We start from the raw sequence: 15,820 nt of genomic DNA, 5'->3' as shown, positions 1-15,820 counted from the left end.
GGTTTGAACACCATGGACTCATGGGCAAACTCTCATCCCAACACAATAGGTACAAACTCACAACCTTAATCACCCCAAATCACACCCTTCCTATCTCAGACAGCCTGAAAATACTCAGGCTATAATAAAAAGGGTCCCTAAGTCTTTCTCTTTAACCTCCTATCCCTGTCCAAATGCATTGATGGCTACATTGGTTACTAATGTAGGGAGAGATGGTAACATGGATGCATGCGGTGTTGTGTATGTCATGTGCATGCTGTGTGCAGTAGGCCGATCTAACCCATTCTACTCTCCTGCTTTTTCCCTCTCTGCTTTCCCCCGCACTGTTGTAAGAGCATGTACCAATAAGCAGACGGTTCTGCCCCACACTTTGTTTATACATTAAATTGTGCCATTTTATGAATCAAATATTTCACCAAAATCATGGTAAACGTAATATTGTCTGTTAGAGCCCTGAGGTGAGGGTTGAGTCATCTCACATTCAAGCATAATAGATAGGTAATTAAGCATACAATATCTCCTTAATTTCTGTTTTCTCTGCCTCTGAGGTAAGGGTGTAAAAAGGGTGCAAAGAAGGGGTCTCTCTGTTTTGCGAAAAATTGTCATGAGAAATCAGGTTTTTTTTTTTGCTTTTACCCCGGGTTTTATTTCACTGAGCAATAAAGATGTGTTTGTTTCTTCAGAAATGGCCATTGAACAATATGAGCAAGCTGGAAACATTTTGAAGGCTCTTGGAGCTTTCCGGAGAAATCCGAAGCAGAGTGAAAGCTGTTTTTTTAGGTTTTTGAAAAATTCAGATTGAGTTGCGTCTAATTGCAGACCCTCCGTGCATTTCTAGGAGTCTACTTTGAATTTTTTTTTTTTTTCAAATTTCTTTTGGGTTTTCCTACACCTCACTGCCCCCAAATCTGCCACTAAAAATCTGGCTTGGTTCAAAGTTGACTTTGAAGCATTTAAACAACTCTGCACTGCAGCAGGCCACATATCCCTAGCCTGTCTGACTTCCGCCCAGCAGAATTCAAAAATCAACTTGAGTAATATCACAACTGTAGACCTAGATTAAGGGCCCTGTTTACTAAGGTGCGTTAGTGTTTTTAGTGCGCCTAAACTTAGCATGCGTGCTAACCATATAGGCGCCTATAGGGCTATTGTAGGCACATACATGGCTAACGAGCGTACATGGTTTACACGCGTTAAAAACATTAGCACGCCTATAACACTGCTTAGTAAACAGGGCCCTAAAAGTCATACATGCATTTGTGTATTGGTGTAAATGAGCACACACAAATACATGAAAGCAGTGGCGATCCTAGGTCGGCTGCCACCCGGGGCGGATCGCTGCTGCGCACCCCCCCCCCCCCCCCCCCGGGGTGCAGCGGCGTCCGTCCCCCCCAGGATGCAGCACGACACACACACACAAACCCTCAGCGCATCAAGCCTCCCACCCCCTCCCCCCGGCTGCACGCTGCTGGAGGGTGCAAAGAGCAGCCGCGCGCCTGTCGGCTCCACTGGCTCCCTGCTCCCTCTGCCCCGGAACAGCAGGGAGCCTGTTGCAGGGCTGAGGGAGCAGAGAACCAGCGGAGCTGACAGGCGCGCGGCTGCTCTCTGCACCCTCCAGCAGCGTGCACCCGGGGCGGACCGCCCCCACCGCCCCGCCCTTGCTGCGCCACTGCATGAGAGACAGATGTGTTAGTGCTACAGCTCGTACTGCCCTATGATATTCCTACAGCTATTGTGAATCCAGCACCAATGGCAGCGTGTAGGACTTCACAGATATCACATGAACAAAATTCATCAATATAAAAATCAAAAAAAGTATTTTGTTCTGAGCATTGAAGGAGGAGGCTTCAACCTATAAAGAATTTAAACAAGTGAAACCTCAACTGCCTCTGAAGGTCTACATGGATGACCGTTCATAAATCGCTATAATCACTGGTTTCAATCAAAGCATCAAAAAAAAAGTAACAGTAAAAAACCACTCCTAGAATATGGAGAAAAAACACTGTTGGATGCTGGCGTGAAATATTTTCATCCTAAGCTAAGTGATATGGTTTTTTTTTCCTATCCACAGAGCAGTGGCGTTCCTAGGGGGGGCGGACACCCGGGGCGGCGCCCCGCCCCCCCCCCCCTGATGCAGAGCGGACCCCCCCCCCGGCGAAAGACAACCCCCCCCCGGGTGCATGCTGCTGGGGGGGGGGGGTGCCACAGCCCGCGCCTGCCGTGAGTTTACTAACTTTGCTCATTCGCTGCAGCTCCCTCTGCCCCCCAGAACAGGAAGTAACCTGTTCCGGGGCAGAGGGAGCTGCAGCGAACGAGAGAAGTTAGCGAACGCTCGCAGCAGGCGCGCACCGCGGCACACCCCCAGCGGCGTGCATCCGGGGCGGACCACCCCCCCCCCCCCCCCCTTGGTACGCCACTGCCACAGAGGACTCATAGAGTTGTACTTTTTTTTAGCTTGAAATGAACATTGATAGTGAAGAGACCGGTATTGTTCGTATAATTTAATGGCATCTTTTTTTTGTAACACTGTTTTTTCTCCGTGTTCTAGGAGTGGTTTTTTACTTACTTTTTTGATGCTTTGATTGAAACCAATGATTATAGCCGGTTATGAACAGTCATCTACGTAGACCTTCTGAGGCACTTGAGGTTTCACTTGTTTAAATTCTTTATAGATTGGCGTCTCCTCCTTCAAAGCTCAGAACAAAATACGTTTTTTGATTTTATTGTGTAGGACTTGCCACACTTAGCTCACAGCCTTGGTGAGAGGTTTAGAAAAGAGAGTAAAAAAAAAAACAACAACAAAAGAACAAAACTGTCTTTGTTTTCACCCTGCTGTTTTTATGGAATCTTAGCCACTGGACCAGAAAGTTATGAATCCCAACATGAGAAGGTGGAGAAGGCTTGAGAGAAAAACCAAGTTCTCAGGATGATCATCAATGGCAAAACAAATACTTTATTTCTTCTGCTTGCGTTAAACATGTAATGCCCGACATGGCACCGTGTTTCGGCACTAAGTGCCTGCCTCAGGGGTCATGAAATACTGATGTGCCCAATAAAATGTCTTGAGTAGGGTACTGGGAAATCACTTCGATAATTATGAAATTGGTCTAATGGCGATGCACTCATGGCGAACTGCACTGTAGTCTTTATTGCTCCTTCAGGCAGGGTTCATTTACAATCCAAATGTTTATAATAATGAGTGGAGTGGAACGGGTAGACTTGAAGCGTCTGTTTACGCTTTCCAAAAATACTAGGACTAGGGGGCATGCGATGAAGCTAGAAAGTAGTAAATTTAAAACGAATCAGAGAAACCTTTTCTTCACTCAACGTGCAATTCAACTCTTGCATTCGTTGCCAGAAAATGTGGTATAGGCGGTTTGCTTAGCAGAGTTTAAAAAAGGTTTCGACGGCCTCATAAAGGAAAAGTCCAAAGACCATTAAATTGGACTTGGGGAAAATATTTCTGAGATAAGCAGCATAAAATGTTTTGTACTTTTTGGGGGATCTTGCCAGGTATTTGTGACCTGGATTGGCCACTGTTGGAAACAGGATGCTGGGCTTGATGGACCTTTGGTCTGTCCCAGTATGGCAATACTTATGTACTTACAAACCAATGACAACACAATCAAACTGAGTGAATAAAAGGTACCAAAGAAACCAATCAAAATTCTACCAAGTATGGTGAGGGAGTTGACTGTACCATGTCTTTCATTCTCTCAGCTAGTGCAGATGCGTATTGTGGGTCTTAAACATAAACCTTGCTGCTGTTTCAGAAGTATGGAAAAACATTTTTCTTAGTTGTTTTTTATATTATAAAGAAAATAAAAATTCTTTCTATAGCCACATGGTTTTCCAGTTTACAATGAGTTGACCAAATGCTATTATTTCAACAGAGTAAACTGTCGTATATTTGTTGGAAACACTCAGGTTGCCCATTGATTTAAAACAAGCTTATGTCTGAAGTTTATGCTTTATATTAATTGTTACTTTTGCAAAAAAAAAACATTCTTATATTTGTTTTAACAACTGTGTATTAACACCCTGCAGGACTTTCCTTGTTACTTGTGCTACGACATGAGTTTAAAGGAAAGAAATGAAATCAAAGTATGTAAGACGTTTTTTAAAATTTGAAATATGATTCAAATAGGCATTCAATGATTTTCTTAGGACCTGACGGCTTTAGCTAAAGAATTGAGGGAGTTACGCATTGAGGAAACGAATCGCCCGATGAAGAAGGTAACAGATTACTCCTCCTCCAGTGAAGAATCGGAGAGCAGCGAAGAGGAGGAGGACGGGGAAAGCGAGACGCATGATGGAACCGTGCCTGTCAGTGACATCCCTAGACTCATGTAAGAAATGTTTTTCCAAAAGCTTACGGTGTGAAAGTGGTTTGGACATGACTGAAGTCAGTGATGGGGGTCATCTTTTACCATGCAGAGCTGACTTACTGTATTCCGGTTATAGAAATTATATTACCTGCCGATTTGGTCTTGCGTTAGAAGCACGGTTTTGTATCTGTCTTGCAAGCGTCTATGATTGATGGTTTACATTGTATTGGCAGACCAACAGCAATTTCTGCAAACAACGAGCCATACAGTCTAGGAATGGTAACGAGCCATGGACTTGAAACATCTCAGGCGGACACCTTCAACAGCATTTCAAGAGAAGGCACATTAGTGATGAGGGAGGTAAGTCTGGCTTCTGAATTTCTGCTGAAAATGTAGAATGACTGAGCTCAAGATGGAAGGACCACCTAAATCAAGAATGGTTCACAAAATTGTAGGGATATGTGCAAGGCACATTTTAGTTTATTTTTGGGTTTTTTTTAGACTTTTCCATGATTTTCAGGCTATTTCAGTTTGTTTCAGTTTCATTTAATAAACATTTTTTTAATGCATGTTAGAACTTCTTAACACATACTAATTGACTTCACATGTTAATTTGTAAACATAGAAAAATATAGGGCGTCTTTTACTAAGGCACGCTCACGTTTTTAGCGCGTACTAAAATTGTGGGCACGCTAAACGTTAGAGACGCCCATAGGAATGCATTGGCGTCTCTAACGTTTAGCGCACCCACAATTTTAGCGTGCGCCAAAAACGTGAGCGCGCCTTAGTAAAAGACCCTCATAGGCAGGTAAAGACCATATGTGACCTATCCAGTCTGCCCATCCATGCCATCTACTCTCCCTGTCACTCCCTAGACATCCTATGTACTTGTCCCAAGCTCTCTTGAATTCAGATACTGTTTTCGTCTCCACCACTTCCACCAGGAGGCCGATCCACAAATTCACCACCCTTTCTATGAAGAAGTATTTTCTCAGGTTATTTCTGAGTCTGTCCCCTTTCACTTTCATCATATGTCCCCTCCTTCCAGAGCTTTCTTGTAGTTGAAAGAGACTCGCTTCCTGTGCATTTCTGTCGCATATTTATTTAAATGTCTCTATCGTATCTCCCCTCTCCCACCTTATTTCCAAAGTATACATACTGAAATCTTTAAGTGTGTCCCCATGCGCTTTATGACGAAGACCACTGACCATTTTAGTAGCCACCCTCTGGATCAACTCCATCCTGTTTATATATTTTTTCAAGGTGCGGTCTCCAGAATTATACACAATATTCTAAATGAGGGCTCACCAGAGTCTTATACAGGGGCATCACCTCCTTTTTCCTACTGGCCATTTCTCTCCCTGTGCACCCAAGCATTCTTCTAGCTTTTTCCGTCGCCTTTTCTACCTGTTTGACCATCTTAAGTTCATCACATACAATCACAGTCAAGTCCCTGCTCGTCTTCACCCTCTAAACTGTACTGTTCCCTCGGGTTTTTGCAGCCCAAATGTGTGACCCTACATTTTTAGCTTTAAATCTAAACTGCCAAATTCCAGACTATTCCTCCAACTTCACTTAGTCCTTCCTCATGTTATCCACACCATCAGGAGTGTCTACCCTGTTGCAGATTTCGGTATCATCTGCAAAGAGCAAACCTTACCGGATAGCCCTTCAGCAATATTGCGTACAAAAATGTTAAAAAGAACTGGCCCAAGAACCAAACCTTTGCGGCACACTACTGGTAACATCTTTTTCTTCAGACTGAGCTCCACTTACCACTGCCCTCTGCCACCTTCCCTGAACCAGTTCCTAACCCAGTCATTTTAGGGCCCATACAGGGGGCAATCAGCTTGCTTGTTAGTCATGTATGCGGAGCCGTGTTCACCATATCTAGCGCTCTCTCTCGATCCAACTGTGGTCACCCAGTCAGAGAAATTAATCAGATTTGTCTAACAAGACCTGCTTCTAGTGAAATCATGTTGCCTCGGGTCCTGTAATCCATTAGATTCCAAAAACTTTACTATTCTCTGTTTTAAAAGCACTTCCATTAATTTACTTACCACAAGTCAGACATACCAACCCATGTTTCCCAAAACCTCTTCCTTACTTCTACTTTTATGAAGAGGGACCACATCTGCTCTTCTCCAGTCCTCCAGGACCACTCCCAACTCTAGAGAAGCATTGAAAAGGCCAGCCAGCAGAGAACTTCCCTAAGTTACTTCTGTACCTTCAAATGTATGCCGTCTGGCCCCATCACTTTGCTTATCTTTAGTTTAGCCAGCTCAGTGGCGTTCCGAGGGGCACTGACACCCGGGGCGGATCGCCTATGCGCCACGCCCCCCCCCCCCCGGGTTCAGCGCCCCACCCCGTGCAGCGTGACCCCCCGCCTGGGTGCACGCCGCTGGGGGGGTGCCGCGCGCCGGTCAGCGTCGTTGGTTTCCATGCTCCCTCTGCCCCAGAACAGGTTACTTCCTGTTCCGGGGCAGAGGGAGCATGGAAACCAACGACACTGACTGGCACGCGGCACCCCCCCCCCCCCCAGCAGCGTGCACCCAGGGTGGACCGCCCCCACCGCCCCCCCCCCCCCTTGGTACGCCACTGAGCCAGCTCCTCGTGAACACAGTCATCTAAAAATCATTCAGTCATCTAAAAATCATTCAGCTTTTTACTAAAGCTTAGCTTGAGTTATCTGCAGCAGGGCCCATTATATTCCTATGGGTTCTGCTGCAGATAACTCGAGCTAAGCTTTAGTTTAAAAAAAAACCCTCAGGGACTACCACCATCCCTCCATTCCTATTTGTGTTTGTCTTCTGTGGTCCTGCTCCTGGCCCTTCAGCTGTGAACACAGAACAGAAATATTTGGAGGAGTGGCCTAATGGTTAGTGCAGCAGACTTTGATCCTGGCAACCTGGGTTTGATCCCCACTGCAGCTCCCTGTGACCTTGGGCAAGTCACTTAACCCTCCATTGCCCCAGGTACCAAAACTTAGATTGTGAGCCCTCTAGGGACAGAGAAAGTACCCGTATATAATCTGTACAGCGCTGTATACGTCTAGTAGCACTATAGAAATGATTAGTAGTAGCAATGCATTTGTTAAGCAGTTCTACCTTTATCAACATCTACATATCCCTCCCCTTCACCTTTGAGTCTCACAATGCTACTTTTACACTTCCTCCTATCACTAACACATCTAAAAAATGTCTCCCTCTCCCCGCCCCCATTTTACCATATTGGCTATTTTTAATTCCATTTGCATCTTTCCTGACTGCTCTACTGGCTTCTCTTAACTTTTCCAGATATTGTCGCCTGTCTTCCTCTTTCTGTGATCGCTTGTAGTTTATAAAGTACATTGATTTTATAGTACATTAAAAGTACTAGTGAACCAAATGAGTACTACTGAATGCACATCCCTTCTAAATTATTTTACAAGTAGCCAAGGAGTTGAAATGATAATACGAAAAAGTAACAAATGTCTTATTGATCACTGCTGGTCATTTAATGGTTCACCAGTTCTCAAAGCTGTTTTTGTGGAAGACAGAGGGAGGTCTGAAGACAAATACCTCTGGTGTGATGGGCTGCGACCACCAGAATCTGAAGAGTTTAACGGATATCAGCACCACTGGTTAATTTTTCTCTTACCGTATTAACAATTACTAGCCAGACCCAGCTCTGCTTAGTTTCTGAGATCTGACAGGTTCAGGTTTGACCAGGGCTGGTGCAGAGGTGTCGGGTTGCCCTTGGCGAAATGTCAGCCTTACACTTTCATCTCAAAAGTTTGATAATTAAACTCAACAATCATGATGATCCCAACACCACCTCTCCTGCAACAATCCTGTAAAAATGCATACCTGGACCTCATGTAGTAAATCCCTTGCTGTGTGTGTGTGTGTGTCTGCTCCCTCTACAGCCATTAAAGCCAAATAAAAAAGGGGGGGCAAATAAATCGTCCCTTTTACTTCTACGGTAAAAATGGCCTTATTGTGTGAGAAAACCCTTATAACTGCAGCTTAGTAAAGGGACCCCTAAGTAAATTTACTACATACTAGTCATGTTTAAGAGCTGCTGTGACAAAGGTCACAGATCATCTCATATTGTTTCAAGCAGTTGCTTCATTTTGACTCCCGTCCCGTGGTTCACATGTTGTGCAGACAAGGAGAGCCTGAAGGACATGAGCGCAGCACCTGTCAGTGACTCAATTCATGACACTACAGATGGTGAGGGAAACACAACCTAAGCCAGCTCCACTCCCCCAGTGCGTGGTTCGGTTAGGTAAGGCTGAGGCAGGAAGGGCTGGAAGTCTGCTGTTATCGCATTACATCCAGATAGGTCATCAGCCCACTGCCACACTGTGCAGCTGGTACTTGGAATGGCAGGTCACAGGGGAGAGTGGGAGAAGTGAAGGGGAATAACAGATTAGGAAAAAGGCACAGAGACAAACAAGGAGTGATGGGCTGAGATAGAGCACCCCAAAAATGAACAGGCAAAAAAGAGGCTAGAGAAAGGGGGGGGGGAGGAGAGAAAGATGTGAGGTGGGGGAGAAATTAAACTTGGAATAAGAAAAAGAACGAAACGATACACGGAGAAGAGAGACAACCAAATGAAGAAAAAAGACATAATCAACATGCAAAAGTGTTGAAAAAAAGTTGTTCCATTCTTGATTAGAATCAGGGCCATGCTAACATGGTAAGCGAGGTAAGCATGGCAGGAGGGCGCCATCCTCTGGGGGGCGCCCCGCCGCACTATGCTTACCTCGCCCTCTTCTCCCCAGATCCTTTTCCTTTTTTTTTTTGTTTAAATTTACCGCTGTCCGGCGGCAGCGTAGCGTTAGTGAGAAGGAGGCGGCGCTCCCCCGCCCCGACGTGTCAGTCTTCCCTTCGCTCAGTTCTGCCTCCTTCTGACATCAGAAATGACGTCAGAAGAAGGCGGGACACTGAGCGAAGGGAAGACTGACACGTCGGGGCGGGGGAGCGCCGCCTCCTTCTCACTAACGCTACGCTGCCGCCGGACTGAGTTAAATTTAAACAAAAAAGGAAAAGGATCTGGGGAGAAGAGGGCGGGCAGTGTAGCGATCGTTTTCGGGGGGGGGGGGGGGCAACTGCAGAGAGGCGCCGGAGACCCTAGGCACGGCCCTGATTAGAATTGCATGCTGTTCTTTTTAATTAGCTCCAGTACAGTAAGAATTTCTGTCTCCTGTAGGTACAAGCTGTGTGACACTGTTGCAGACTCTAATTTAAGCTTCACAAGCAGAAGCAAAAAAAATTAACGCCATATCAAGCCAGCAGAGGGAGCTTTGTCGCCTTAGAAAGATTACGCTATTCCAACCTGCTATTGTAAAGGAAAATGCTATTGAGAGATCCAGCTCTTTCCTTTGCCAGAAACACGCCTGTGGTTTTGAGGAGTACATGTTATGTGTTCTGTTGTGCTGGAGAGGGGCAGGATGTAAGCACAGGGCCTGTGCGGTCTTTTTGACCTAAACAAATGGATTGAATACTTAGACAGTAAGAAAATGAGTCTTTCACGTCCTTTGGGACCTGTTCTTGGTAGTAGGGTATTCTTTAATAATTTGAGTCGTATCCGGCTCTTAGGCACGTACAGGAAACAACCTTAACACTAGCCCTCTGGTTTACTTTCAAAATGTCTAGCCATCCAGTCTTCCTTCACGTGCAAACCAAGTGCTCTCTCCTACAGTTTAGCTTGGTGATAACTTTTATTGCTGCTCACGTGATCACACGCAGGCAAAGAACTACCCTTCGATGAGTTCAGACTTGGGAATAGTTATGAGATCAGCAGCTGCCAGGGAAATCCCTAAATGTTGCCCTTTCTGAACCCTCATTTCTGGGTAAGATTACTTATTGTTCATTCGCTGTTTTGGAGAAATCAGCAGTGGCTCCCAAGCAGCCTATTCCATCTCCATATGAAAATTATACTGGAATTATAGGCTGACAGACTATCATGCTCATTTTCAAAGCACTTAGCCTCCCAAAGTTCCATAGAAACCTATGGAACTTAGCCTCCCAAAGTGCTTTGAAAATATGCCTCTCTATGTTCCTTGAAACAACAAAACGGGATAAATTCATGACAGACGTTGTTATCTGTACATCCTCTGAAATGAAAGGACATTGACTGGTCCACAGTCAAGGAACTGAAAGTAAGAAAAGGCCCCACGTTATAATTTGGAGAATTTCCCAAGGAAAAGGATGACATCATGGAAAATAGACTTCCTCCCTTGTCTTCACTGCACAACAAAACTGAGTTTGGTAGATTAAAAGTTCAGTGTTGCGTTTCCTCTTAAATGTTGCAAACACATCAGTCTTAGACTTTGTGCTCATAACGTTCTCTGAGCAGGCGCCATGCCACAGTAACTGCTTCTGGCTGGAAATAGTTTGCTATAGTCACAGATTTTGCTGGTCTAGCAGTTTTTGAGCAGACGTACGTTCCAGTTTTCTGTAATTCCTAGGAAAACCTGCATTTTCTGGTTGAATTTTCATCAGCTGAAAATATCTGGAAAGAATGGGGCATAAAGGAGGGTAGTTATCAAGCTGCATTAGGGCAGTAACCCATGTTATTTGCCCCTTAATGCATGTTAAAGGGCTCTAACATTGGTTGTGTTGCCATAAAACAGCGCTATTTAGGTTACCCCGTGTGTTATGTGATAGTGAGGTGCAAATACGTGTAAAGCAGTTCATTTATATAAATACTGTTACACGGTTTGTGTTGAACACCGGGATCACGCTGCAAGCAGGATTCCAGCCAGTGAAATAACCCCAGCAAAAAGCTCAGATTATTTTACTGCTCAGGAGCATTGAGCCCCCAAGCCAGAGCCTGATGCTCCTGAGCTGGATCTTAAAGGAGCCAGTAACCTTAGAGAGTAGTTGTGGCCAGAGTACTTCCCACACAAACTACTACTACTACTGCTTAACATTTCTAGAGCGCTACTAGGGTTACGCAGCGCTGTACAATTTAACAAAGAGAGACAGTCCCTGCTCAAAGAGCTTACAATCTAATAGATATGAGTGAGACAAATATAGGACAATCAAGCCATTGTGACATCACTGATGAGGTTGGCTCTTAGGCATTGGTGGAATGAGGCATTATGACATCACAATCTCAGCTCTGGTTAAATCACTGCTATATGTAATACTACTACTACTACTTAACATTTCTAGAGCGCTACTAGGGTTACGCAGCGCTGTACAATTTAACAAAGAGAGAGACAGTCCCTGCTCAAAGAGCTTACAATCTAATAGACAAGTGAACGGTCGGTCCGATAGGGGCAGTCAAATTGGGGCAGTCTGGATTCACTGAACGGTAAGGGTTAGGTGCCGAACGCAGCATTGAAGAGGTGGGCTTTAAGCAAAGACTTGAAGACGGGCAGGGTGGGGGCTTGGCGTAAGGGCTCAGGAAGGTTGTTCCAAGCATAGGGTGAGGCGAGGCAGGATGAGCGGAGCCTGGAGTTGGCGGTGGTGGAGAAGGGTACTGAGAGGAGGGATTTATCCTGTGAACGGAGGTTACGGGCGGGAACGTAAGGGAAGATGAGGGTAGAAAGATAGTGAGGGGCAGCAGACTGAGTGCATTTGTAGGTAAGAAGGAGAAGCTTGAATGCGGAATCTGATCGGAAGCCAGTGAAGTGACCTGAGGAGAGGGGTGATATGAGTATATCGGTTCTGGCGGAATATGAGACGTGCAGCAGAGTTCTGAACAGATTGAAGGGGGGATAGATGGCTAAGTGGGAGGCCGGTGAGGAGTAAGTTGCAGTAGTCCAGGCGAGAGGTAATGAGAGCGTGGACGAGAGTTCGGGTGGTGTGTTCAGAGAGGAAAGGGCGAATTTTGCTGATGTTAAAGAGGAAGAAGCGACAGGTCTTGGCTTACTTTATTTATTTTTTTGTCTATTAGATTGTAAGCTCTTTGAGCAGGGACTGTCTTTCTTCTATGTTTGTGCAGCGCTGCGTATGCCTTGAAGCGCTATAGAAATGCTAAATAGTAGTAGTAGTAGTATCTGCTGGATATGTGCAAAGAAGGAGAGAGAGGAGTCAAAGATGACTCCGAGGTTGCGGGCAGATGAGACGGGGAGGATGAGGGTGTTATCAACTGAGATAGAAAGTGGAGGAAGAGGAGAAGTGGGTTTTGGTGGAAAGACGATAAGCTCGGTCTTGGACATGTTCAGTTTCAGGTGGCAGTTGGACATCCAGGCAGCAATGTCGGATAAGCAAGCCGTTACCTTTGCTTGGGTCTCCGCGGTGATGTCTGATGTCTAGCAGCCCTCCTCAGATCAAGACTCCCTCCAATCTGAAGTGCCACCCTAGTGCTGAACCTCCGACCTGGAAGTCCCCCCCCCCCCCACCCAAATTAAAAAAACACCTTCCAAGGCCCCTCCCACTCTCCTGAAGCTCCTCCCCCCTTCCCCAGGTCTTATGTTTGAAACTCCCTGGTGTCTAGTGGTCTGGGCAGGAGTGATCACCAGTCACTCATGCCCTCCCTGGAACCAGGATCCAAAATGGTACCAGTGACCCTTAGCAGTAGTGTCACAGCACTACCACTAGTGGTAGTACCATCTGCACTTCTGTAGAAGGGCAAAAAGCCCTTACGTGGAAGCATGACCCCTAGTGGTTGTCCAATCTAGTGTTTCTGTATAAGGACAGCCAGGATTCCACTGTACCAGTGATTTCATAGTAAGAATCCTGAAAGGTAACTATAAAACAATACAGGAACGTAAGACCTTTGAAGTCAGAATGATTGAATATTTTGACACCCAACAGACAGGACTTAACAAGGACCTGGGTTTTTTAGCCCATTATAAACCATAAAGTTGTTTTGCTCTGTTTATCACCCTCCTCTCACCTATCCACCCCCACCCTGTTAGACTGTCACTGAAATGCTTTGATGTTTCACTTATATATACTGTCATCTACCACATTTGCTTATTTCCGATCTGATGAAGAAGGGCAACCTTCGAAAGCTAATCAAGAAATGTTAAGTTATGTCCAATAAAAAAGGTATCATCTTATTTTCTTTTCCATGTTTTATTTTATTTCTATTGATTACCTGCATAAGGACAAAAAGCCCTTATATGGAACCATGATTCCTAGAGGTAGTACAATGAGAGTACTGCTAGAGGTCATTGGCACCATTTTGGATCCCGGAGTTATTCTTTTAACACAGGAGTCAGCCTGCTGAGGTACTGAGATACCACAGATTGGTGACTCCCATGGTAAATCAAGGGTACGTTAAAAGCCCGCCTTACCTGGTTGAAGTGGTATGTTAAAATTACCCTATTCTGACAAACTTAAAACTAACCACAGTGATCCATAGCTCAGCGAGCTTTTAGCCAGGCTGCAAGAGAGCATTTCCGGGGATGTATTTCGGCACTAGGAGGAAATAACATGTGCAAATTTTTCATAAAGCTGCATGCTACCTTTCCTCTCTTGACTTTTAGCCCAAGTGAGCAGATGCAGAGTTAGGGGCGCTTGGCATTAATTTTCAAAGAGAAATTACTTTTCTTGTTTCTCTTTGAAAATTAGTGTAAAGTGTGCGTGATAAGAGTCCATGTCCTTTCCATATTTGCAGTCTAGTTGGAAATTTATTATTCTATTTATTTATGAGGCTCACTTGATAATTCCTCCCCCCCCCCCCCCCCACCCCGTAATCTTACTAAGAAAGGTGGTGAAAGTATTACTTTTAACTGCAGTTCACATGGATTAAATCAAACATGTCTTGTGGATATCGTTACAGTTCTTAGTATCTTTTCATCAAAGCACCCAACACTTCTAAAATGAATTGATGATGATTGATAATGGATTATGATCAAGTTTAACATTTTGTGCTTATTCTTCACAACTGTCTCCTTTTTCTCTCAATATTTCTTTGTTATAATATAAAAAAAATTCTGTACTTATCAGGCTTGCATGCAGATAAGAGGGTTCTAGGTCTCTGCCTGCTTTGGAATGCAGGTTATTTCTTTGGACTGTTCTGTTCCTCATCTTGTGTCTCTGCAGACCTCGGGAGATAAAAAGCGTTCTGGCCATGCAGACAGTAATGGCTTTGCCGGCCACATCAATCTCCCTGATCTGGTCCAGCAAAGTCACTCCCCTGTGGGTACTCCAACTGAGGCTCTAGGGCGTGGTTCGACACAGGCTCAAGATGTGGATTCTGTGGCTGAAGTAGGTGGCGGGTCCTGCATGTTCACTTGCAATGTCTTTTGCTTCAGAATGCTTTGAATTGGAAATCTTAACATCTGCACGCTCGGCATGTTCTTCCTTTTTCTTACTGTTCCATAATTTTTTAATTCCTAATTTCTACAATATTTCCATCACATAGAAAAAAAGATAGATATATAAAGAAGCATTCAGTTAGCAAAGTTTGCATCAGAAATATTACCTACTAGCCCACATCAAGAGGAGGAAATGGCTGTCCGGTAACAGAAATCGAGAAGGGAAATAAGGTAATCAACCCATATTATGGCATCTTAACTATTCTAACGCCAAAGAATTTTCCATAATTCTTAACTCAACTGAATCAGTTTTTGAGAGACCGCTGAGAGCATGTGGTGGGGTTATAGGACTTGGGTGCTTGGAAGGCTGCAGTTCTTCGACACTTTCTCCACTGAGCTCGTAGGAGATAATTCTATATCAGAGGTGCCACAAAAAAGGAGAAACGTTCCCCTATGGAATGATGACGTAGGGGTGGACCAATAGGCATAAAAAAATCAAAGAAAACACAGAGTGTTTCCCCAACCCCCCCCCCCCCCCCCCAAAAAAAAAAACTGCCAAATCAACACCCCTCAGAGTGTTTGTTTGAAAAGGAACTCTTGCCGAGATTGCTTTTATTTTGAGACGTTGATTTGTTGCTTGTAGCTATGCGCAAAATTGTTCAAACATTTGTGACTCCTGATGCAGGCAGTTGCGCCAAAACATGGCACCTTGTCAAGTCCTTCTTCTGAATATTGTTTGAGTTCCTCTCTTGAATAATTTGGGACGTATTGTTGGCCTTTGTAGGCCTTTTCCTGTTTTATTTTTTTTGGGGGGGGGAGGGGGGTGGATAAACGTTGGCTGTTTTTTTTTACACACCCTTGATGTTTTCTTTGATTTGTTTTTTTTTTTAAGCCTCTCCAACAAATGCCTATCGGTCCACCCCTACTTCTTTGTTGCTCTAAAGACGGTACCACAATTAGTTGCCAAGAATACAGATAAATAACCAGAATACTGCCATATATATGTGTTTGTGTACATATAATATGTATCTCTAAATACTCAGCTTCATAGGTAATGTATCAATATCTAAATACGAAGATCTAGTATGTCAGTAGCGTTTTAGCAGGATCGTCAGATCAGCATGCCTGCCTCTATAATGGCTGATGATTGTATGAGCCAAGCAAATATGGAAAACATAAGAAAAATGAGGAATTAAGTAAAAATCAAAAATTAGGATCAATGAGGGTTGCGGCACTGCCTCCTAAATTTGCTTGGCTCATACAAACATCAGCCATTATAGAGGCA

The 15,820-nt window shown here is 44.5% G+C and overlaps 1 protein-coding gene across 3 annotated transcripts in view; it reads left to right on the top strand.

Annotated features, from left to right (window-relative positions):
* The window catches only part of TNIK (TRAF2 and NCK interacting kinase), a 450,083-nt gene that overhangs the window by 399,117 nt on the left and 35,146 nt on the right, over positions 1–15,820 (top strand). For 2 of the 3 annotated variants that reach the window (XM_030217217.1, XM_030217216.1), the window contains 3 exons: positions 4,168–4,349; positions 4,562–4,688; positions 14,321–14,485. In XM_030217217.1, the coding sequence (XP_030073077.1) occupies positions 4,168–4,349; positions 4,562–4,688; positions 14,321–14,485 (474 nt within the window). The remainder of the gene's footprint in view (positions 1–4,167; positions 4,350–4,561; positions 4,689–14,320; positions 14,486–15,820) is intronic. The other variant, XM_030217218.1, reaches the window with a different exon arrangement.

The sequence above is a fragment of the Microcaecilia unicolor genome, chromosome 10, assembly GCF_901765095.1.
Source record: "Microcaecilia unicolor chromosome 10, aMicUni1.1, whole genome shotgun sequence".
NCBI lineage: Eukaryota > Metazoa > Chordata > Amphibia > Gymnophiona > Siphonopidae > Microcaecilia > Microcaecilia unicolor.
This window is presented reverse-complemented; position numbering and strand designations above follow the sequence as displayed.